General features: G+C 42.3%; 1 protein-coding gene across 3 annotated transcripts in view; it reads left to right on the top strand.

The window, feature by feature from the left end:
- Positions 1-21,224, top strand: part of dlg5a (discs, large homolog 5a (Drosophila)) — a 52,941-nt gene extending 31,717 nt beyond the window's left edge. For 2 of the 3 annotated variants that reach the window (XM_056291365.1, XM_056291364.1), the window contains exons 18-33: positions 70-214; positions 937-1,073; positions 1,199-1,288; positions 2,712-2,880; positions 4,581-4,743; positions 7,046-7,179; positions 7,619-7,783; positions 9,529-9,712; positions 10,688-10,836; positions 11,702-11,872; positions 13,772-13,965; positions 16,015-16,158; positions 17,151-17,278; positions 17,558-17,667; positions 20,758-20,867; positions 20,953-21,224. In XM_056291365.1, the coding sequence (XP_056147340.1) occupies positions 70-214; positions 937-1,073; positions 1,199-1,288; positions 2,712-2,880; positions 4,581-4,743; positions 7,046-7,179; positions 7,619-7,783; positions 9,529-9,712; positions 10,688-10,836; positions 11,702-11,872; positions 13,772-13,965; positions 16,015-16,158; positions 17,151-17,278; positions 17,558-17,667; positions 20,758-20,867; positions 20,953-21,056 (2,297 nt within the window). In that variant the 3' untranslated portion in view covers positions 21,057-21,224. The remainder of the gene's footprint in view (positions 1-69; positions 215-936; positions 1,074-1,198; positions 1,289-2,711; positions 2,881-4,580; positions 4,744-7,045; positions 7,180-7,618; positions 7,784-9,528; positions 9,713-10,687; positions 10,837-11,701; positions 11,873-13,771; positions 13,966-16,014; positions 16,159-17,150; positions 17,279-17,557; positions 17,668-20,757; positions 20,868-20,952) is intronic. The other variant, XM_056291366.1, reaches the window with a different exon arrangement.
- Positions 21,225-24,119: the final 2,895 nt, after the last annotated feature.

Here is a 24,119-nt window from a genome sequence, read left to right as displayed (position 1 = left end):
GATAAACGATAGATTACTGCATGCAGATTTTCATCTCCATAATGCTTTGCGTGCCCTATGTCATGTCAGATTCGGCTCACCGGGGTTTGGCTCCATGCCCGGCTGTGACAGCCGTGATGAGAAACCCGGTGTACACGGTGCGCAGCCACCGCGTACACACCAGCAACTGTCCCTCCGTTGCCTCCCAGATCTGCCTCCAGCATAGCCACACCAGGTAACCATTTGACCCACATGTACTGTTTCCTCTGAGCAAAAATTGGACCTCAGGACTTGATTTGACTCAGGGCTGCTGAAACGCTTGACTTGCACATCTATCATTTGTGCCACCTCACATGATACAGTTGTGTGTTTTAACCAGTGTGTATTCTAAAGGCAAGATCCGTGTTCATGCTTGAAGAAAAGCCATTCTCACTGTTATTTTCCCTTAAAGTTGAGCATGTGCATTGTGTTAAGTTTTAGCTCTGACCAACAAGGTCACAAATTTAGTTCTAAGTAAACAAACTTTTAATTGATCCAGCTCAAATGTAACAGCCTCACATTCACCCCCTAACCCTACCCCGACCCCAGCATCACTCGTCAGCACTCACTGGGACAAGCACTCCTCCTATACCCAAACATGGGTACACATACAACAGGAGTAAGCCCCTACATGCATGCAACTAGATACATGCCCTTGGCCTTTACCATAACCAGGGTTCTGTTAACACATGCGTTTGCTCAATGTGTTGTTTAATGCTTGACCTTTTATTTCTTTTTCTTCTCACTTTTAACTTAAACTCATGTAGAGCACACTGGTAGCCTTAATGATGGATGAAATGTGCTATTCAAAATATTTGATCAATTTGAAATGCTTTTGATTCTATTTTAGGGTATGTTCAAGCGTTGTATGTGTAGTTGAGGGTGTGCATGCCTTCTAACTGTGTTTTTCCTTTGCAGCCCACAACACCAGGGTCGTTTAAGTCTGGACCTGAGCCAGCAGAAGCGCACAGGAGATTACTCCGAGTCATCATCGTCGTCCCGCAGTAGCAGAGCCTCACACGGTACAAACTCACTGCCCTCCAGCGCGCGTCTCGGTCAGTTTGACACACCACACACACAAACACACACACACACAAACACACAATGTATACTCCCACATCCTCTCTCCTTTCAGAAATATTGTCATTATGCTGAGTACCATATCCTCTCTTACTGTCAGGTTCATCCAATAACGTCCAGTACCGCACTGAGAGGATCAAAATCCCCTCCACTCCCCGCTACCCTCGTTCTATGCTGGGGTCAGACAGAGGTATTGTATTCACCTCTAAAATAAAATGCATCCACAAAAACAGTATTAAAACACCAACAAAAAAAAAAACCCTTTAGATTTATTTTATAACTAGGGATGTCATATTGTATAAATGACTACATGAGGTTGTAATGGTAACATGAATAATGGTGTAATGTCTGAGGAGGTAATGGTGAGAGTGAAACCTGTAATTAGAATTATATTTCCTAATCTGTAATTTTGTAGAGTGGATTTATATTAAAATTAAAGTATCGGTTATTTCACCTGAGCAACCCCTTGGTGCCCCCTCAAGGAGCTGTGGAGGTCTCCTGAGCAAACTTTAGAGAACTGCTGCCATAGATGAAACTGCAGGTTTTTCCTTTCACCTCCATTTTCCCCAGCTCCAACCCTGGCATACCTTGGGCGTTGTGGCCGAGCAGTATTACATAATTTTGTTTAAGTATTGCTTTGGTCTGTTTGAGGAGGTTTTAAACCCTTGTACTTAAGAAGGCGAAAATTGATTGCTGGGAAACCTGCCACACTCAGGGGAATAATTCTCATGGTAACACTTTGTTTAACCGGTATTGATTGCCAGTCCGTGCAGCTCACTATCTGAGTGTCAACGCATTTCCAGCCCTGCTTCAGCCTCTGTCCACCTTGGTTAGCACTGAGGTAGGTTTGCCCCATTGAACCCATTGCCAAACTCGGATAATGAAAGAAACAGGCGAGGTATTTCCGTTTTGTAGAAACCAATCGCTATTCTGGTGGGTGGGACTATGACTGTGCTCCTCCAAAATAGTGTCGAGCAGCAAATCCGTTCTGTGGAACCTGAACCCCTGAGTAAGTAACATGTTGGTGATTCAGGAGAGTGAGCAGTGGTGAGTCTCCCGTCAAAATGTCATCAAAAAATGTTGACGTTAGTCAAATTTTGTGGTTGTCATTCTAAAGACGAGGGGACAATTATAATCTATATAATACCATAGAACAATAGTATGCTTTAGATTTTTAGAACTGGGCCCATTAGAGTTTTGGTGACTCCCTACAGACGAAGGGTCATAGCTGGGGGAAAAAACAGGCTTTTAACCTAGCCAGTGGGCAAACAGGCTAGGACACTGCAGTTCAGAAGAAGTGTTTAAGACACATTCTTTTCAAATCTATGAAATTGCTGATAGAATGAGTCAAACAAGCATGGTCAAATTTTGTCAAAATGCATCTGTTTAAATGTGGCCAGAGGGATGCTGAACTCTGTAACACAGGGGCTCGGAGGGGAAACTGTGTGATATGTCCCATCAAATTTGGTCGGCACCAATCAGAGCACTTTACGAGTTTCTCACGTTCCTTAGGCTAGACTAGCACTGATTTAATGACACATAGACCCTTAACACCCTTAATCTACCCCTCTCTGTGACCCCACTCCCACCCGCATGTTTCTCTCTTACTCTAGGCTCTCTCTCCCACTCAGAGTGCAGCAGCCCCAGTCTCATCACACCTCCCCAGTCACCTCTCAATCTGGAGACCTCCTCATTTGCCAGTAGCCAATCACAGGGCTCCATTTCCACTCTGCCCCGGATCTCAGTCAGCCCTGTGCCAATTGGAGAGCGCAGGAAAGACAGGTACGGTGGAAATCGGTGCACAAGAAAGCATTTCAGGGAGGTGGCAGGGGTAGAGGGCTGTGTGTGTGTGTGTGGGGGGGGGGATGTTGTCATACATATCCAGTAAATGAGGAGGATTATAATGACTGTCTGCTCAGAAATGGGTGTGATCTTTCCCTCATCCGCCCTCTAGGATCCTCCAAGGCTTTATCACACAGGGATACCTGGCTACAGATCTATTTTGGTCAGACCTAAAAGAATCCTTTTCATCCAAATTCAACTTTCTGAAATTCATTTAATTTTTTAATGCAAGCTTGTTGCAGTTCACAGGAGCAACTGTGATCAGCGGAGTGTTGCTGTCATTTTTCTGTATTCTCTTCCTCTACTTCCGCTGTGGGTTTTTTTTCTCTACACTTCTGTTCCATTTCCTGTCATCTCCGCACACAATACTGTTGTCTGCGTTTTGTTGTCCTCTCTCTCCCTGTATGGTTTCTATCTTCCATCCGCTTGGTTCTCTGTACCCTCCACTTCCAGATCTCTGTACCGTAACCGATCTTTCCTAAGGATTCCTCTGGCTGCAAGGCCGAGGTTCTCCTCTCTCAGGAGCCTAAGGTTTGTTGTTTCTCACAATGCTTTAAAAAAAAAACCCCCACAGGAATGACGCCCCCCACCCAACCACCCACCTTCCCCACGTTGATGGTATTCACCTGCTCGCAAGCCATTGAGTACAGATAAAGGTGTTTTGTGATCTTATCTGGTGTAAGTATTTATACCGTTGTGGGGTTTGTGATGTTTCCCACCCACCTGGAGAGAACAGTTTGGTTTGTACAGTTGTTATTATGGTGCATGCTTCATAACTTGAGCTATCTCAAAAAGTCCCACAAAATAAATAATGATGGTCCTAAGTTAGTACAGATGATAAGCTAGGCAGTTTCCATTTTATGTTGCTCATATGTGTCCCTGAAATCAACTTGGCACACTCCATTTCAGAGAGCCACGCAAATCTCAAATGTTGCATGCACTGTCCATGCACAATGGTGATGCATGGCAAGAATATGTATTTGTATTTTGGCTCCTAGCTAAGTCACCATTTGGTCTGAAGTATATTTGTTATGCAACAGTATTATCCAATCCTGAGGCTATGGGTCTTGCTCTTGTTCTGTTTGTACACAGCTACACTCTGTCTGCCCTTGTCTCTGGCTGCTAATCCCACTCGTCTTATCTGCTTTTCATGAAATCAAATGCCATATCCAAGGCCAGCTTTAAAATCACACATTCATTCCAATCTCCTGCCTGCATTTTCACAATATTGTATTTGTCTGTATTGTGAAACTCAAAACCTTTCTCAATTCCTTGTTCTGTAAATCAGCTGTGAAGTGGTGTACTGGAGAGCTGATCATGGCACAGGGTAGGAGAAGAAAACAATCAGGCTTAGACTCAAACACACACACATACACACACACACACACACACACACATACATTTTTTAGGAGACTGTCAATCAACAGGGCTGGTTAGTTACTCCAGATTTACATGTGTTGATCTGGAACATAAGCCTGAGTAGGCAGTAGCTCTCCAGAGCACCAATTGGTCAGTGCTGCTGTGAAATTGCGACCGTGTTCCACCTCTCCTAATTTGATCCCCTCACTGCCCTGAGACTGTTCCCTGTAACCTCTCCACTGTGATAGCATTCATTCCTCCTCTTTCCACTCTCCCACCAGGCCGTATTTGGAGGAGCCTCGCAACGTCATCGTGCACAAAGGGGCGGAGCCACTAGGGATATCCATCGTTGGTGGGGAGAATGGCGGGATCTTTGTTTCCAAGGTTACTGGAGGTAGCATTGCCCATCAGGCGGGGCTGGAGTATGGAGACCAGTTACTGGAGGTATGACCGGGTTCCACTGACTTACACACTGATGAGCCAAAATATTATGACCACTTGCCTAATATGCTGTTGGTCCTCCATGTGCTGCCAAAATAGCACTGACCCGAGGAGGCATGAACTCTAAAAGACCCCTGAAGGTGTCCTGTGGTATCTGGCACCAAAACATTTGCAGCAAGATCCTTTAAGTCCTGTAAGTTGTGAGGTGAGCTACCGTGAATCAGACTAGTCGGTCCTGCACATCCCACAGATGCTCAATCGGATTAAGATCTGGAGAATCTGGAGGCCAGGGCAACACTTTGAACACTTCATCATGTTCCTTAAACCATTCCCAAACAATGTGTGCAGTGTGGCAGGGCACATTGAAAGAGGCCACTGCCACCAGGGAACACCATTGCCATGAAGGGGTGTATCTGGTCTGCAACGATGTTTAGGTAGGTGGCACATGTCAAATTGACATCCACATGAATGGCTGGACCCACTGTTTCCCAGTAGTACATTGCCTATAGCATCACACTCCCTCCACCGGCGTGTCATCATCCTGGTGCCATCACTTTCCCAGGTAAACAGTCAAGTAAATTTATTTATTTATTCATGTATATATATTTTTTTATTTATTTGTATAGCCCATTATCACAAATTACAAATTTGCCTCGTGTTTGGTGCACATATACGCGGCCAGCCATGTGATCTAAAAGAAAACTGGACTGATCAGACCAAGCAACCTTCTTCCATTGCTCCAAGGTCCAGTTCCGACGCTTGCGTGCCTATTGTAGGCACTTTCGACGGTGGACAGGGGTCACCATGGGCACTCTGACTGGTCTGCGGCTGTGCAACCCCATATGCAGCAGGGTGCAATGCACTGTGTGTTGTGACACATTCCTCCCATAACCATCATTAAAATTTTCTGTGACTTGTGCCACTGCCACTCTTTTGTCGGTTCAGACCAGAGGGGATAGCCTTCATTGCCCTCGTACATCCATGAGCCTTGGGCGCCTAACACCCTGTCGTCAGTTTGTGGTTTGTCCCTCCTTGGACCACTGTCTGTATGTACTCACCACTACTGACCGGGAGCACCCCACCAGCCTTGCTGTTTTAGAGATGCTCTGACCCAGTCATCTGGCCTTAACAAATTGGCCCTTGTCAAAGTCGCTCAGGTCTTTGCTACTACCCATTTCTCTTGTCCATTTCTCCTCCATCCAACACATTGACTATGAGAACTGATTGTTTGCTTACCATCTAATATACCCAGACCTTGACACGTGCCCTTGTTTGGAGATGATCAGCGTTCTTCGGTTCACCTGTGAGTGGTCATAATGTTTTGGCTCATCAGTGTATGTTGGGAGGGGAGTTGAAGAGGTAAAATAAAATCTGCCAGTAGACTCGTGGGCTAGTTTTGTATTTTCTTTAACTGGTGTTGAAGGTTTGGATGGGAGGTAAGGCTAGATGGCACACTCAAAAGTGCCAAGATGGTATCCAAGCAAACTGATCTACGGACCTTTGACCTCATGGAAAACGATCATGGTAGCTGAGTAGTGAGGAGTTCACATCAACATGATTAGCGGGCTAATGGCACACTTCTGAGCATCATCTATACATCAGACAAAAAGACAATTTACAATTTAAAAAAAATAGTATAAAAAATAATCTAGTGATTCAAGTAAATTCTGTATTAATAAAATAAAATAGATGTTTTTACCTTTTTTTTTAAAATTTATTTCTGATTTCTCCCAATTTAGTGGCCAATCGATCCCTATTTTAATTCAAACACCCACCCTCGTACTGCATGCGTTCGCGAACTGCATCTCTCCGGCCGGCAGTCTCGAAGGAGACCGCCTCCCCACTTTCGTGACAAGGCGAATCCAGGCCGAACCACTGTTTTTTCCGACACACACAGAGACGCATTCACGTGACGAATACAAGCCGACTCCGCCCCCCTCTCGAAGACAGTGTTGCCAATGATTGCTGCTTCATCGAGTCCGGCCATAGTCGGATCTGACGAGACCGGGGCGCGAACCCCAGTCCCCAGTGGAGATGTCTTTACCTTGACAGTAACAAGGCACCATGCAATGACCAAATGAGACTGCACATGCACACACTTTTTATAGTTAGTGGGAAGCTGATGCCTTGTCAGTATTTTCCCCCACTGAGTATTAAGGGTAACTTGATATCAAAGTTAAAGTAACCTGGGCAAATATATATCATCACGTCTCTCTCTCCCCCCCCCCCCCCATTTTTCTACTTCCAATTTGTTTTTCTATCTCTATCCTGCACTCCCATCTTCACACCCCTCTCCCTCTTTTAGTTCAATGGCATCAACTTACGAAGTGCTACAGAGCAGCAGGCTCGTCTGATTATTGGCCAGCAATGTGATACAATCACCATTATGGCCCAATACAACCCACACATGTATCAGCTCGGCAACCACTCACGCTCCAGGTAACGAGGCATTTTGTAAGATTCAATTTGTAGACTTGGTGGTAATTTTGATTTTGAACCTTGGTCCATTCTAGGTCAGTTGTAGTAGATGTTGCAGTTTAAAAATGCCCCCTGTTTGGGTTTTATCATGCTATATGGACAGTTTTGTTTTTATATAATCCTTTTTTTCCCCCGATCGAAGTAGGTCAAATCGGTGTAAAGGAAACACTGCCAAGGGGGTCTCCTATTCAGCGGCTAGGCATCGCCATGTATTTTACTCTTTAGTAGTTCATCTTTAAAGACTGACAACATGTCAGTTAGGAAATGATGCCCCTTTCTAGCTGTTCCATCATTCAAGTGTAAAGGATTTAAACTTCTCGCGGTGTGAGGTGCCACTTTTATGGAAATTAGTGTTTTTCCATCTGTTTGACTTAAGCTCCACTCTGTTGTATTGGCACAGCTCCCGCCTGGAGCCAGTCGGCACTCAGACCACCCCCGAGGGGAGTGGGGCCACCACTCCTGATAATCACTCCACCATAGACACACTGAGCGAACAAGATGAGGGCACCCTCACCCCCTCCTCAAAGCAGACCACACCCACCACCAGCCCACACAGCTTTATCAGGTAATAACACATTCATGACATTGTGCACAAAAATGGCCAGAGTAGAGAAACAAAAACTTATAATTATTTTTCATTTCCTTAAACACCCTGCCTAAACATAATTACTATTTGTTATTTGCCTTCTACCTCCTGGCTACATTTTCAGGTAATTGGGCAGGCAATTTCTCTGCTACACGGATGACACCCAGCTCTATATATCCACCAAGCCTATTTCCACTCTTCCACTCACTTCCCTTTCCGACTGCTTACTGGAAATTAAATCCTGGTACTCATACAACTTTTTCAAACTTAATAGGGATAAAATTGTGGTTCTCCTCGTAGGTACTAAATCTACTTTGGCTAAGCCTGATAGATTTTCTCCCACTATTGACAATTCTGTAGTTCCTTCTTTCCCTCAGGTTGAGTCTGGGTGTCATCTTGGACAGCACATTTCTTTTGAAGCCTACATCAACAATGTTACTCGGTCTGCATACTTCCAACTACGCAATATTAATTGTCTTTGCCCGTCTCTTACACCAAACAGCACTATCATTATCATTCACCCCCTGGTTACATCCCGTATTGACTACTGCAATTCTATCCTCTTTGGTCTTCCTCTCAAGTGTCTTTATAAACTTCAGTTGGTCCAGAATTCAGCCTACCGCATCATTACCTGAGCTCCCTCCATAGATCTTATCACTCCTGTTCCCTGTTAAATACTGTATTGAGTTCAACCTTCTGCTCCCCACCTTTAAGTCCATTCATAAAGTAGCACCTTTATATCTTCCACTTTACTCCTTCACAGCCACACACTCTCCCGTACTGTCAGATCCTCTTCTGACACCCATCTCACTACACCATCTGCCTGCTTGACTACCATGGGGTCGACTCTCTTTCCACCTTGAAATCCCATCTCAAAACGCAGCTTTTCAAACTGGCATATTCGGTCTGATCCTGACTTTAATTGTTACACCCACCTCCAACCCTGGGCATACGGGTAGCGTAGTGGTCTATTCTGTTGCCTACCAATACGGGGATCCCGGTTCAAATCCCCGTTTTACATCTGGCTTGGTCGGGCGTTCCTACAGACACAATTGGCCGTGTCTGCGGGTGGGAAGCCGGATGTGGGTATGTGTCCTGGTCGCTGCACTAGCGCCTCCTCTGGTCGGTCGGGGTGCCTGTTCGGGGGGAAAGGGGGAACTGGGGGGAACAGCATGATCCTCCCACGTGCTATGTCCCCCTGGTGAAACTCCTCACTATCAGGTGAAAAGAAGCGGCTGGTGACTCCACATGTGTTGGAGGAGGCATGTGGTAGTCTGCAACCCCTCCCTGGATCAGCAGAGGGGGTGGAGCAGTGACTGGGATGGCTCGAAAGAGTGGATTAATTGGCTGGATACGATTGGGGAGAAAAAGAGGAGGAAAAATGCCCCCCCCCCCCCAAAAAAAAGGTTACATCCCCATTCAATTTTACACTAATTATGATTTTATACCTATCTGTTGCATTAACTTATTGTATACCACTGCTTTGTTTGATTTTATGAGGTCTCATACATCGCTGTTTGTTTTCAACTGTTTTGTAAGGTGTCCTTGAGTGCTTTGAAAGGTGCCCATAAATAAAATGTGTTATTATTATTACTATGTTATTATTATTTGTTAATGGAGATTGGCTGATTTACCAAAAAAATACGTTATTCCACAATGACAGCTTCAGCCCTCAATATCTGTCTTCCTGACCTCTTCTTGTTCTCATCCTCCTTGTCCCCCAGGATGCCCTCTGAGACCAGCAGGAAGGTGGGTGAGCCACGGCTGGTGACAGTGCGCAGGCCAGGGGTGGAGGTGGGGGTCACGCTCTGTGGAGGGAACCTTCGGGGTGTCTTCATAGAAAACCTGGAGGAGGACAGCCCGGCCCGGGGCCCTGATGGTCTGCTATCCGGAGACCTCATCCTGGAGGTATTAACACATGTGTGCTTTCACTTGCTCAAACACACGCATGCATCCATACACACATTCCACTCACACTTAACAGCTTTGAGACCGATACAGTGGCTATACAGAGGTAAAGTAAAGGGGGCCGACATTTTTCTCTGATTGACTCTTAAATAATATTACACACATGACATCATATTTATCTCTGTAAGACGGTAATTATCTAGCCTGTAAGCCAAAAAGGCCTACTGCCTGAGAAAAAGTCAGACATTTTGAAGTCATTTTTCTCAGTTTCACAACTGGCAAAGTCAAGAACTCTGGAAATACAGAGTAGATGGAGCTGAGAAATGGCTATAATAGCAGTATCTATATTATGTGTTTTCAAGGCTAGACTGAATGGCAGGCTGCAGTCATTTTGTCAGGCCTCTTAAATGTGTCAAACCCTTTGTGCCGTTGTTATTCCAAACTGCACCCGTGCCACGCGTTGCCAAAAGGCATTTCCATTTTCCTTGCACATCATTGTTCTTCATTGATTGACCACCCATCTCCTTTTTTTTCTTCCACCATGCATGAATCATCTACCCAGAATGAGGCAAAGTCATAATAATCCATTAATAGTGTGCTCCCACACAGCAGTCTGCTACAAAGGCCCTTCCCTCTTGGCCACCGCAGAGCTTTGTCATCAGGCTGGGCAGCATCAGTCTCTCTCCATCTCCCGCCCTATTCTCTGGCTGCCCCCCTGCCTGGCACAAATCAATACCAAGATACTCTCAAACAGCTGAGAGATCTGAGGAAATGTTGCCATTTATCGTGAAGACCCCTCCTGGACCTTGTAAATGGTTTCGCAGATGAGGGCAGAAACTCGCTAAATCCATCTCAGCTTTTCCCGCTCACCCGTTCTCTTGTTCTCACATTGTGGCACACAGGCGTTTTCTTTGTAAGCCAGGTCATGAATTTCACTCTTACTCCAACTCATTTTAGCTCTCCTCTGTTGCTCAGTACAACTCAGTGAGTATGAAGAACAAGACGGCAGAGGAGGTGTATGTGGAAATGCTAAAGCCAGCAGAGACGGTCTCGCTTAAAGTGCAGCATTGCCCAGATGACTTCAACATGCTCAAAGACACTCCAGGAGATGGCTTTTATATCAGGTACAAATGCATATGCAAGCACCCTTGTTTGGTGTGATTGTGTGACAGCCGCATATAAAGGACCGTGGCAGTTTTCCTCATGCAACCCTCCCCTCTGTCCCCCTCTGTCCGTTGCTATATATAGACCCCTGATTGGATCACACCACAGAGAAGCTGAAATCTTTGTCATCTAGCAAATTACATCCCGATCCGCTGTCTCACTGTAAAGATGCTAATCGCGGCACAAATTGGTTCATCTGATCTGTCTATTCACTGCACGCTAGACACTATGCTACATTCCAGTTTGTGCTCATTGTGTTTCAGGCCCTTAGGAATATTAGTGTGTGTGTGTGTGTGTGTGTGTGTGTGTGTGTGTGTGTGTGTGTGTGTGTGTGTGTGTGTGTGTGTGTGTGTGTGTGTGTGTGTGTGTGTGTGTGTGTGTGTGCGCGCGCGCGCGCGTATGGAGAGGAAAGGGAAACTCTAAAACAGTCATGTTTTTATTGTTCCAAGCCTGTTTGGGTGTGTCACAGCAGCTGCTGCAGTCACTTGTCATATAGGCAAGTGGGCTTGTGATGTCATCTGCAGTAAATACATACAGCCTGCCCGGCTGTCACAGATAGGCGGCCTGGGAATGACTTACGAGCCTCCAAGTAAATGCAGGCTTAAACCGTAGATGGATTAGCTCACCCTTGACTCGCTTTCTCTCTAACCCCCACCCCACCCCCCACGGTCTCTTTTTCTTCACATCTCTCTTGATCCATACATCACTGTCTCTCCTGATCCACTTTTTCCCTCTTTCACTTTTTCCCGTCGTCCCTCTCACAACTTTACATCTCTCTCCTCTCGCTCTCTCTCATGCTCTCCCTCCCTCTGTCTCCCTCGCCAGAGCACTTTACGAGCGGTCGGGCGAAGCCGAGGGGGACCTTAGTTTTAAGAAGGATGACATCCTGTATGTGGATGAATCCCTACCAAAGGGCAGCTTTGGGACCTGGATGGCCTGGCAACTGGACGAGAACGCACAGCAGATCCAGAGGGGCCAGATCCCCAGCAAGTACATGTGAGTTGAGAACACACAATGAACAAGGATGCACGCGCGCACGCACACACACACACACACACATACACACGCAGGCGCGCGCGCATTCTTGCATGCACCAAGTGTTAGTTTCGTTAACGAAAACTATGACTAAATATGTTTAACGACCTTTTTTCCATGACGAGACAATGGCGAGATAGCACCGACGTCATTAAACATTAACTGTGACTAATCATCATGGAATATTGTTGATGAAAAAAGACAAGACAAAAATATAGTTTAAAAAATAAAAACTACCAAATCTCACAAAATCTCGTCAGCAAAAATAGGAGACAAAATATTATAGACTGTTTTTTTCCCCTTTTTTTCTAAATTTACTTTCAGTCACTTTACAGCAGTTAGTGGCTCAGGCTGGCTTCCTACCACAGTTTCTGCTTCAGCTTCTAGGAGCGCTCGCTTTGTTTTCCATTGAGACACGGAGACAGCTGTTAATATTAACAAGGAGTGACCAGCAAGCCACCACCCACTCCTGCTACGCTGGTTTTAAAACAAACCTACCCTCCGTGCTGAAGCTAGCAGGTAGACTGGAGCTGCTTTTATGAGACGGACGAATAAATCAGCGTTAGAGGATGATGTATGTATGTATGTGGTTAACTGACGTGTGCGGCATCAACTAATAATGTCAGACAAAAGACAACATTTAAGTAGCTAGCAAAAATTCGCCAGTGGAGCTCAAAGTTTTCGAATTGTCATTAGTCATTATAACGTCCAGTTTTTCGAGTGCTGCATATTTCACCACAAAGAAACTGAAGTAGTTTAATGTCTTGGTGGTAATGGTAGCTTGTTTTTTTTTTTTCTCTTTCTAGCAAGCCAACCAGTAAGGTGGTGGTGTTGCATTATGTATGTTTTATAGCCTACCTCTGTTTTTCATCAGATAATGATGAGATAAAATCTTCTGTGAAATAAGTTTGAGTAAAATGACAAAAAATTATTGGTTTTGGCTAGACTAGATTGACTGAAAAGTTCAATATAATCTGATGACTAAAAAAGAATAAAATGTCCAACAGTTTTCATTGACTAAAACTTTAAATGTATTAATTTATTGCTAATTTTATTATTGTTATTATTATTATTATTATTCGTCATTAATTAATTAATTAATTGTTTGTTTTGGAAATGGACTACAAACAGTTATGGTTTTCTTTGATTAACATAAGACTAAAATGCCCAGACTTTTAGTCGACTAAAACTTGACTTAACAAAAACAGGATGAGGTTGACTAAATATGATAAAACCTATCAAGGACATTTGACACAGGACTATAAAAACTAGCTGACAAAATTAACAATAATGCACCCGCGTGCACATCTTCACACTAGACTCATTTTAAAATTCTTTCCACTCCAGCAGCGGCCGACCTGTATGCCATTCTTCTATCATTTTGAGTGAGCCTTGAAAATTAATATATGTTAATCATTGTGTACAGTGTATTCTTATTTTCCTAAATCATCCTTTGGCACTGTATGTACATAGGTCAGGGCCCTAGGCCCTTTTTACCTGCCTTTCGTCAGTATATTTTTATTTTTATGGTATGTTTTTCGGAAAACTCTTCTCAGTATGTCTGTGCACTTATGACACCAACATACCTGGTGAATAAACTGCCCCTTATTTTGTTGTTATGCCAGCAAGAGCATCCCTGTGACTTACATTCAATGCATTACCCCTTATCTTGGACCTCACCATTATTCTTAAAATTTTTCCTCAGATACTTGGACAACAAACCTTTCAAGTGACATCTTAGGTTGATACGCTGACACACAGACACATGCACACGTATCCTTCTTCTGTGTTTTTATTTCATCTAGAAAGATAATTATCTGCATGTGTGTGTGTGTGTGTGTGTGTGTGTGTATGATTTAGGATGGACCAGGAGTTCTACCGCAGACACAGTGTGACAGACATGAAGGAAGATGCCTCCAGTAAGACCCTATCTGCAGCAGCCCGCAGGTCCTTCTTTAGGAGGAGACAGAAACACAAACGTAGCAGTTCCAAAGACAGCAAAGAGATGGTGGCTCTGGACGCCGTCAGCACAGACTCCATCCCCTTCCTAGATGGTGAGGAGAAAAAAAAAACAGGCATTTTATTTTGTATTAAAATGATCAAATCAAATGTCTTTATTTCGAACATGCAAAGTAAAGGAAAAAAAATGACCAAGCATGAATTAAAAAGCAAACAAAAAAACCAACAAATTATAAAAATAAAACCAAAAGAATTCAACAAGAATTCTCAATAGAGAATCTAACAAATATATGTTTGAAAAGGAGCAGGAGGAAGTCACTACTTATAATTTCCTGCCCCCTTTCTAATGCTCAATTAATAAACCTAAATAATAAACTTAGTTTTCACACATCAGAGTATAGCCCAATTTATGCTCCAAATGTTGGCTAGCCGACATAAGAAAATGTGTCGTGTACACGACAGCCCTGGGAGACACAAAAAGTGTCTCTCATGTCATCAAAATTGTCGAGAGACATCTGTCTGCTAGCTGACATTTGGAGTATAAATTGGGCATATGTCATTCTCAATATTTATCTCAATGAAAAAATATACTCAATAAAAAACTATAAAAGCAGTAAAAAAATAAAAACAACAAAAATAAATAAACAAAAAACCCCAATAACAATGATTTCTAAAAACAACAATAACAGCATCCACCATGGGTGTCATGGTCATGAGAGAAGCAAAACTGCCTCCTCATTCTTGTACCTCTTTAAAACAAATTTTTTTGTACCTCTTTTTGAATTGATTTAAACTTGTGGTTTCCTTGAGTTCTTCATCTAAACCATTCCACAAACACCCCATAATTTCAAATACACAGTACTTTTGCGAGTGGTATGAACACAGTGTTTCTTAAAATTCAGTTTTCCTCTTAAATTGTACCCCCCCCCCCCTCTATCTGAGAACAGTTGTTGTATGTTACTAGGAAGTAGATTATATCTTGCTTTGTACAGCATTTGTGCAGTCTTAAATTCTACCAGGTCCATGAATGTCATAGCCTGTGAATTTAAATTTTTTTTAGTGTGTTCCCAATATCTTACATTGTTTACTATTGTCATTGCTCTTTTTTGTAGTACACATAACGATTGTAGGTTGCTTTTGTAGGTGTTTTCCCCCATACCTCCACACCGTAATTCAAATATGGCAATACAAGTGAACAAAACAGAATGTACAATGCTTTAAGATCCTGAATGTGCCTTGTCTTTCCCAGAACTCCATTGCTCCTTGCCATTTTTGTTCTCACAAATCTTATATTAAGTTTCCAGCAGATTTTATGGCCATGTATCACACCCAGAAATTTATTTTCATATACTATTTCAATGTTTAACATTGTTGATCATTACTTCTACTTGTGCGTCTATTTTACGATTTCCAAATAACATAAACTTAGTTTTGTTCAAACGTAATGATCATTTGTTTCTGTCAAACCACATTTTTTACTTTTTAATTTCAGCTGTGATCAACTCCAAAAGCGCCTGTAAATTCTCCCCAGAACAAAAAATGACTGTGTCATCTGCAATTGAAATTCATTTTATTTGCAGATGACAACCATTTTTTGCAGATGTAAGTCAGTGGGTTTACAATACCATCATGACTTTAACCAAAGTCATATCAGTTCCATTCCAGTCAGTCGACGTTTGGTTCTTACTCTTGTTAACAATTTTAATGATTTCCTTTCCTTCTACTGCTGTCAGAAAGATCGAGCTTTGAATTCTATCTCCATAATCCTCAATAGCCCCCACCTCTTTTGGCTGTGAATCATCGATTTCTTCTGCCAATTTTGGCCACACACTTACAAAAAATGTGTTAAACCCAGTTACCACATCGTTCATATTGTTGATAGTGTTATTATTGTCCATGAAATGGTTATCATTTATCTTTGTCCATAATTACAATGATTAGGAAACAATGAAGATGACAGCAAAGACATTTTTGCAAAACAGATTTTATTTATTAGATTCTTAGGTGTGCAGACTCTCTCTGTCTCCGTTTTCCCCCGTTTTCATTCTCCCTTTGTCTCTTGTTCCATTATGACAGATTTGTTATGAATTACTCATAAAAGTATAACTTCTCATAACCTGTGTTTGCTGTGTTTGATTTTTCAGACTGTGTGAGCCTAGCATACCAGCGGGTCCAGAAGGTGGAGTGCACCTCCCCAAGACCGGTACTGATCCTTGGGCCACTTACTGACCCGGTCAAGGACATACTGGTTAAAGAGTCTCCAGGGAAGTTCTGCAGATGTGTACCAGGTGAGTAGATGTTGAGATGTTTGTCAGCTGCCCAAACTGAATGACTACAATGTAAAGGACCTTTTTTTTTCTTCCTTTTTTTTAAATAGCAGATAATTTTCGGCAAGAACAATCTGTCCCAGCACTCATTTATGTATTCTTTATTCATAGGCAAACCTATTGAAATAATTCATTTATGAAAAATAGCTGAAGTTTTTCTTAGTCATGGATTTTGAGCTGTGGGAAGAAGGTTGTAAGAACTCACCTCATTTTAGTTTGCTGATACCTCAAAGCTTTACGGTCTTTTAAACATAATATCTACCTATGGATGGTAACACTGAAAAGAAAGGGTTCAGTTTACATCTCCTTGCAGTTATTGGACTCACCAACCTCAATCAACTCTAAGACCCTTTGGTTTAAGAACTATATCATAGGATCAGGGTAATGATATTTTTGTTTTACTTAAAGCTCTTCCTATAGACATACGATCTGCGGCCCCTTTGATGCCTTTAAAAAACAGCTGAAGACTAGTTTATTCAAATTGGCCTTTGTCTCACCTCGTGCTGTCTAGTGTTTGTAATTTTTAGATGTTTTTAAGGTCTTTTGTTGTTTATGTCTTACTGTTTGTTTCTTTTTTTACTGTTTTTATGGTCTTATTTTTGACAATTTTACTCTTGTGAAGCACTTTGGGACTTTGCTCTGTGAAAGGTGCTATACTACTTACTTAAACTGGATACTTAGCTATATCTATATATCTGGACTAGCTATAGTACAAGCAAAGGTGTAATAATTGATATAGTGTAGATGTCAAGAATATTAAATCACCAAGGCTTTCTTCCCTTTTTTTTGCACTGTCCTGTAAATTGTGATACATTATTTTAATTCTCTTATCCCTGTGATTAATACCACAACTATCTGTATTCGGATTCTTTTTTTTTTTGAACTGGGATGAAAAGAAAGAAGTCCTAGAGGATGGTTTTGTCACATTCATACCTTCCCTGATGTGTTCTCAGAGGTGATGAAGGCATCTCAACAAGCCATTGAGCGGGGTGTCAAGGACTGTCTCTTCATTGACTACAAACGCAGGAGCGGCCATTTTGATGTGACCACTGTTGCCTCCATCAAGGAAATAGCAGAAAAGGTACCGGTCTATTTCTAGTCGTTTCTTATCAGATTTTAGCCAGCAAACTGAAGTAGTCTGTTTTTGTCTTTTATCTCTGATCGTGTTTTAGATAAACTGATGCTGGTAGTAGTAGATTAGGAGGATTTAATCTTAGTTGTTAGTACAAGAACAGCAAAGTTGGTCTCTGTGACAATAAATGTTAATAACACTTATCTTTTTGTGAATATTAAAAGGGCAAATTTTGCATCAGGAAGTATCCTTATATGTTTTGTTGCCTTATTGTTTTGATGGAAACAGGACTGTCACTGTTTGCTTGAAATTGCCTCCCATGCTATTGAAAGACTGCACAGCGTTCACATCTATCCCATTGTTGTCTTCATCCGTTACAAAAATGCCAAGCAAATCAAGTAAGTACCATTCTTGCCTCACTAGCCTAATGTAATTCAGGAAAGGCCACCATCATTTTACAGTTTGTGTTTCTGTTCATATATGACAGCGGCTTAAGTGAATTTTGCTGTACGTAGCTTGAAAAGTTCTGTACCCATTCAAAAACTTCGGTGACAGCTATGAATGCTGTTTTGGGGGAATGTCTTTGTATAGTGGAGGGCTACACAATCGTGAAATGTAGCTCTTGTGCTAGCCATTACCGTCAAGAAGCCTCCCGTGTCCCAGTATGGTAACTCCCTCTGTGTTTTTTCCAGTGTTTTCACGTGTTGGCAATTGTGAATCATGTCCTGTCCCATCCCATGAATAACTCAAACTAGTTACGTTTTTATTTTAGAATCGTTCTGCACCGTTTGCACGCAAAAAAATCTGTCTCTCCCTCTTCTGTAACCACTGTCGAATTTAGTTAGGATCTGGCTTTTATCACTAAGAGGCCCTAACTTGTCTTTACTCACACTCTCCAAATTTAAAGTTTGTTGTTTTTTCTGTTATTACATTTCCACATTCAAAATGCAATCTGTTGTTGAGTAAGACAGGCAGGCAGGCAGGCAGGCAAGCAAGCAGACTGACAGGCAACTGTGCTCTTCACACCGATCACAACTCAATGGATGAAATGAAATGACTGCCTTTCTATAGCACTTCCTCTAGTTTTTGGACGCAGAGTGCTTTACATTAAATGACTATATCACATACAGTATTGAAAGCCTCAGTGGGAATCGAACCTCTTACTTTGGCAGTATCAGTACCATACTCAAAAGTATAAGCAGCCCTAACACAAGGCACTCTACCTACTGTGCTACCACAATATTCATTCAATATTAAATTCATTCAATATTCATGCCACTACAATAATTAATGTTTTGGTAGCACAGTAGGTAAAGCGCCTTGTGTTAGGGCAGTTTATACCACAATATTCATTATTAGCATTTTTAAAAAAAATAGAACTTAAAGTAGGCTGAAGTGTGTTGTGTTGGTCTACACAATGCACCCTATTGTACCTATACTAGGGTTGGGTGATTGGCTCTATTTATTTATTTAATTACCCCCTTTTCTCTCCAATTGAATTTGGCCAATTACCCCACTCTTACAAACATTACATTACATTAATGTTCTGGCCTGGAAACACGGACCCCCGAGGAGGCGCTAGAGAGCGTTGCTAGGGAGAGGGACGTGCCCTACTTGGCTTGCTGCCACCGCGACCTGACCCTGGAGAAACAGCTGATGATGAGATGAGATGAGATGAGAACCCACTCTACTGAGCCGTCCCGGTCACTGCTCCACCCCCTCTGCCGATCCGGGGAGGGCTGCAGACTACCACATGTCTCCTCCGATACATATGGAGTCGCCAGCCGCTTCTTTTCACCTGACAGTGAGGAATTTCGCCAGGGGGATGTAGCGCATGGGAGGATCGCGCTATTCCCTCCAGTTCCCCCTCCCCCGAACAGGCGCCCCGATCAACCAGAGGGGGCACTAATGCAGCAACCAGCGACATACCCACATCCGGCTTCCCACCTGCAGACACGGCCATTTGTGTCTGTAGGGACGCCTGACCAAGCCGGAGGTAACGCTGGGATTCGAACCGGCAATCCCCGTGTTGGTAGGCAACGGAATAGACTGCTATGCTACCCGGACGCCTTGATCGTTTCTATTTTTATATCATCCAATTGTGGCTACTCGAGATCCCCCATAGGCGAGCTGATTGCCAGGTGGCGGCGGGGGTTGGAGGGGGTTGGGGGAGATATGTCACAGCATGCCTTGGTGCCAAGGAAAAACGTGCCTTCTTGTATTTGGGAACTTCTTGTATTTATTTACATAGATGCCAAAGGTGAGCCTAAGGATGTTATGCAGCATAGCTGCAAGAAATGTAAACGTTGTGTGCCAGTGAAGGACATGCAGACCACTAATTTATTTGCAAACGTGTGGGTGAACATTTTATTCAAATTATTTAAACATTAAAAAACACAATATTTAATAACAATGTCTCCTCTATTCAAACAATGGCCTCCTTTTAAAAGTCTGTGTGTCTGTGCTTGGTGTGACAATATGACAGCGTCATGTTCCATTTAACATTATTATCTTTAATATCACAATCCAAATCATATCCATAATGTTAAGTACTCTTATGGAGCACAAAGGTTTGGTGAGCAGGCATGTGGCGAATGGAGGTGTGGGGTGTTAGATCCATGGAAAAGAGACGGCAAACTGGGTTGTAATTACAGATATAAAATTCCCCACCCTGTGTGTGTGTGCGTGCATGCATGCGCATGTGTGTGTGCATGTATGCATGCATGTGTTTGCATGCGTACATGGGTGAGAGTGGGCTTGTGTGTCCATCCTGTGCTGCTGATGCAGCAGCAGAAGCCTTCACACTATCCAGCTTATTACACACCCTCCAGTGCATCTGTCAAAGCACACACACCCACTTGCATAATCCCAAACAGCTGGTGAGGCTAGCCCTCTTCTTTTTTTTTGCAGCAACATTTTCTCTTTAATGTCAGGTCAGCAGTGCAAATACTGAAATGTGTTTTTTCCGCATTTGCTGGCTTGCAGTTTTTCATTAGTAATTCTTTGTGTTCTTCATTGTGTTGAATGAAGTTTTTTTTGTGGTTAGGATTAATTTGGTCACCTGGCTTTGTGCCATATTGAAAAGAATCCTTGGATGTCTACAGAAAGCATTATGTATTGGGAAGGACTTCCTGCCCTCCCAGCATAACCTGTGGTCTGGACGGAAACATAACCTATGATCTGGAAAGAATTCTTCATCAGACCCAAGTTAAAAAAATAACATTATCAGCCGGTGCAGCTGGTCAATTCAACATTTTACCATTTAATCCTGTCCAAGTAATCCATGATAGAACAGGACCTCTGTACCAGCAGTGTCTTAGTTGCCACAGATGAACTCGACCAGGGTTTTGTTGAAGACTGGTTGTGCTTTCCCATGTTTCTGTCAAGAGACACATTGAAAGAGAGAAACTTTATCACAGAGGACAGTTCACTTGTCACTATGGAGGAAAGTTGTCTTACACTTGTTCGTTGCCTCTGTCTTTACATAGGGAACAGAAAGATCCAGTGTATCTGCGGGACAAAGTATCTCAAAAACATTCCAAGGAGCAATTTGAAAGTGCACAGAAGATAGAGCAAGAATATAGCAAATTCTTCACAGGTAAGTATATGATGACCGTCCGTCCATTATTATGTACGTTGAGGTGTTGCAGACCTTATTTTTAATGCATCATTTCTGCCTACAGGTATTGTCCAGGGTGGCACCCTCCACTACATTTGCACTCAGATCATGACTATCGTTGATCAAGAACAAAGTAAGGTCCTGTGGACCCCACTTGGCTGCCCCTAGAGGACACCGGCCACCACTACAGCAAGCTGCGACTTACAACTCCAACTCCAAACACTAACTAAACTTTCCACACTATACCAATAGGTACATTACACTAAGCTTGTGTAAATTCATATATATGTATGTGTGTGTGTGTGTGTGTGTGTGTGTGTGTGTATATATATATATATATATATATATATATATATATATGTGTGTGTGTGTGTGTGTGTGTGTGTGTAGAGGCCCTAAGTTTGTCTTTTTGTCTTCTGTTCTGTTGATTCATAATTGGAACCTCCTTATAGTCTGATGTTTTCTGGAGCAGGTTAGTAGCACTAGGTCTTCATGTTAAAGGTGATTCAGTCTTCCCTAAGGATTTCTGGTGGTTTTTCGTAATGCTGCATTGTAAGCATCTGTTTACAGTCAAAAGATGAGTCTGAGTATTGGTGTTAAATGTTTGTTAGAATGACTGTTCTGTCTGTGTACCCAACTACACCTCAAATGAAGTTCAGCAACAACTGACCCAGAACCTGTGTACCAAATGACGCCTGTTGGATTGACACATCCATTTTATGACTGGCAACCAAGAGTGAGTGAGGTGAACCGAGTGAGTGAACGAATGAATGAATGTGTGAGTGAGTGGATTGTCAAGACTGTTGTCAAACTTGTAAAGACAATTTTAGTCAGATTTAATCATGGCTGTTGATGCTAGCATGGATTCAATGCTATAGAAATGGAATGCCGAGATCAGATATCACATTCAAATTTTTTGTTTTATCCAAAAGTGCAAAGATATCAACCCTCCTCAGTATGTAGCTGTGGTCTTACTGAACCTGACTGCCAACACGTGATGGCCATAAAACTCAAGCGTATTGATGTTTGTTCTATGCATTTTGTTTCTATAGTAGCTGGGTGTACGTACAGTTTACAGGCCTTTCGGAAGTGCCTTTGGAGAAGAAGCCTGGTCTGAAACCAGCCTCTGGTCAATTGGCCAGATAATTAAGAGCATTTGTAACGATCTCCCTGATAGGGTTTGTTGTTAAAATGAAATGCCTTTTTTTCACAAGTCGGAGACTAGTTGCCCAGGGGCTGTCCTGGGACCAGCACAGTGTAGAGCGCACGATAACGGTGAGGTTTTGAGGGTAGGCCGAAGTGGCGGCCAACGGGTTAACTCCTCAGAATGCACTCCAGGGCTAGACAGACCACTGTGTAACTATCATACTATCTCTGTCACATATTTAAAGACAATTATAGAGTATAACAGATACCGTATGCAGATACATCTGAGCACACACACACACACACACACACACACATGCACACACACAGATGTGTGTGTATATACACATGTACATATTTGTGTGTGTATGTGTGTGTGTGTGTGTGTGTATAAATAAAATGTATTTTCACTAGGTCTTAGGCCTAGGAGCATTCAGCAGTCAAGTCATGTCTTAGCAGGTATTAGCATGTTTTGTTTTTGATTTTTGCTTTGTGGTTGGTTGTCAGTCACTTATCAATGTACTCAAAAAAGAGACACTACAAAGCAGATCTGCAGGATAATACCTTCAAGGATTTTTCATGGGATCCATTTAAGTGTTAGTAACTTTTCATTGTTATTTAATTGCTTTACTTTTCAAGACATATAAAAATTCGACAGAATTCTCTCCCCGTTCTTGGAACCATATCCTGTATCTAATGTGCCAAAATCCATTTTGACTTTATCCTTTATTTCTGTTTTGCACTTGTTTATCTGTGAAACTTAAACATTCAACTGTTCCTAGGTTTCCAGTAGACTTTGAATAGGTACTATAATTTCTACTGTAACTAACTCACGTTTTTATGTATCACACGCGATCCTTACATTTCATTGATGGCCTTTTATTTTTAATTAGAGAAAATGCTCCTTATATGAGTTATTGAAAAAAGGGATCTCTTCTTGCACAGTTTTTTCAAAGTAAAATTGGTCCTGAAGTTTGGCTATTGGGCTAAAAACTAGGCATAAGCAAATAGTAATGTTGCTATTTTTCAGAGTAGATAGCATATGGTAAAAATAAGAGGGATAAAACATCAAATGGTTGTATTTTTAGGAAGAAAGACTAGATGCCAGGTACTGATTGCATTTTTCTTTTATTAAAAAGAATGTGATTTATATGTTATGAGACATTAACATGAGAATAAAACTCATTTTCTGTATCACAACATGGACTCCACTGCAGTCTTTGACAATTTTATTGGTGACTGAATCTGACAGTGCTCTGTTTCATCTTGGTTTTTAAAAAAAAAATGTTCAAATTTAGTTTTTAAAAAAATATCTTTTGTTTTGCTTCCTCTGAACACAGGTATTATGATTGAACCTTTTCAAATTACATTATGGCAACGGATAAAAACATTTTGTGGTCCCTGCTGTAAAGCCACGTCTGTACTATGTGAACCACAGAGGGATGTTGTACAACACATTTTGGTATGAAAAGATATGCACGTCAATCTGCTGCCTTTTTGGGTATCTACTGTGATGTTTATCATTCGGTTCATTTTATAGTGGGTTAAGCCGGAAACATTTCTATCAATGACAACTCGCTGACAAAACCCCGGTGTCCTTCAGTGATGTCTTGTGATGAAAGGGCATGCTTTTTGCTAGAACCGGCAGAAAAGAATTTGCACAGTGCATGAAATAGCCATCAGTTTATTTCAGCGGAGATAAGGCAGTCAGACGATATCTTCGGGGATCTCGGTATACAGAGAAAGATAAAGACGTGGCCTTGCCTCCGCATCGACAAAAGGAGCTACATTCTTCCATTTGCAGGCACAGTGGTTGTGCTGCACAGTATATCTGGTGCTTAATAGCACAACATCCCTACATCAATACTGCATTCAGCCGGAACTGTCCAACCTGTCCTCTTCCCCCATTTAAGCCCGCATCAAACACAGAGCCCATTGTGTCCAGTTAGCATCCTTGAGGATTACAATTGCCAATAAAATAGGGGATCTGAACCACTGGTGATATTCTATATTTTACATGCCAGAGCAGCAGGTTTGCTCTCGTGCTGAAGAGAAGGCCCGCTCCAGCGGAGATATCAACTCAAA

This window comes from Lampris incognitus, chromosome 13, assembly GCF_029633865.1.
Source record: "Lampris incognitus isolate fLamInc1 chromosome 13, fLamInc1.hap2, whole genome shotgun sequence".
In the NCBI taxonomy this organism is placed as follows: Eukaryota; Metazoa; Chordata; class Actinopteri; order Lampriformes; family Lampridae; genus Lampris; species Lampris incognitus.
The sequence above is the reverse complement of the archived record's forward strand: the minus strand, read 5'-3'. Positions and strand labels throughout refer to the sequence as shown.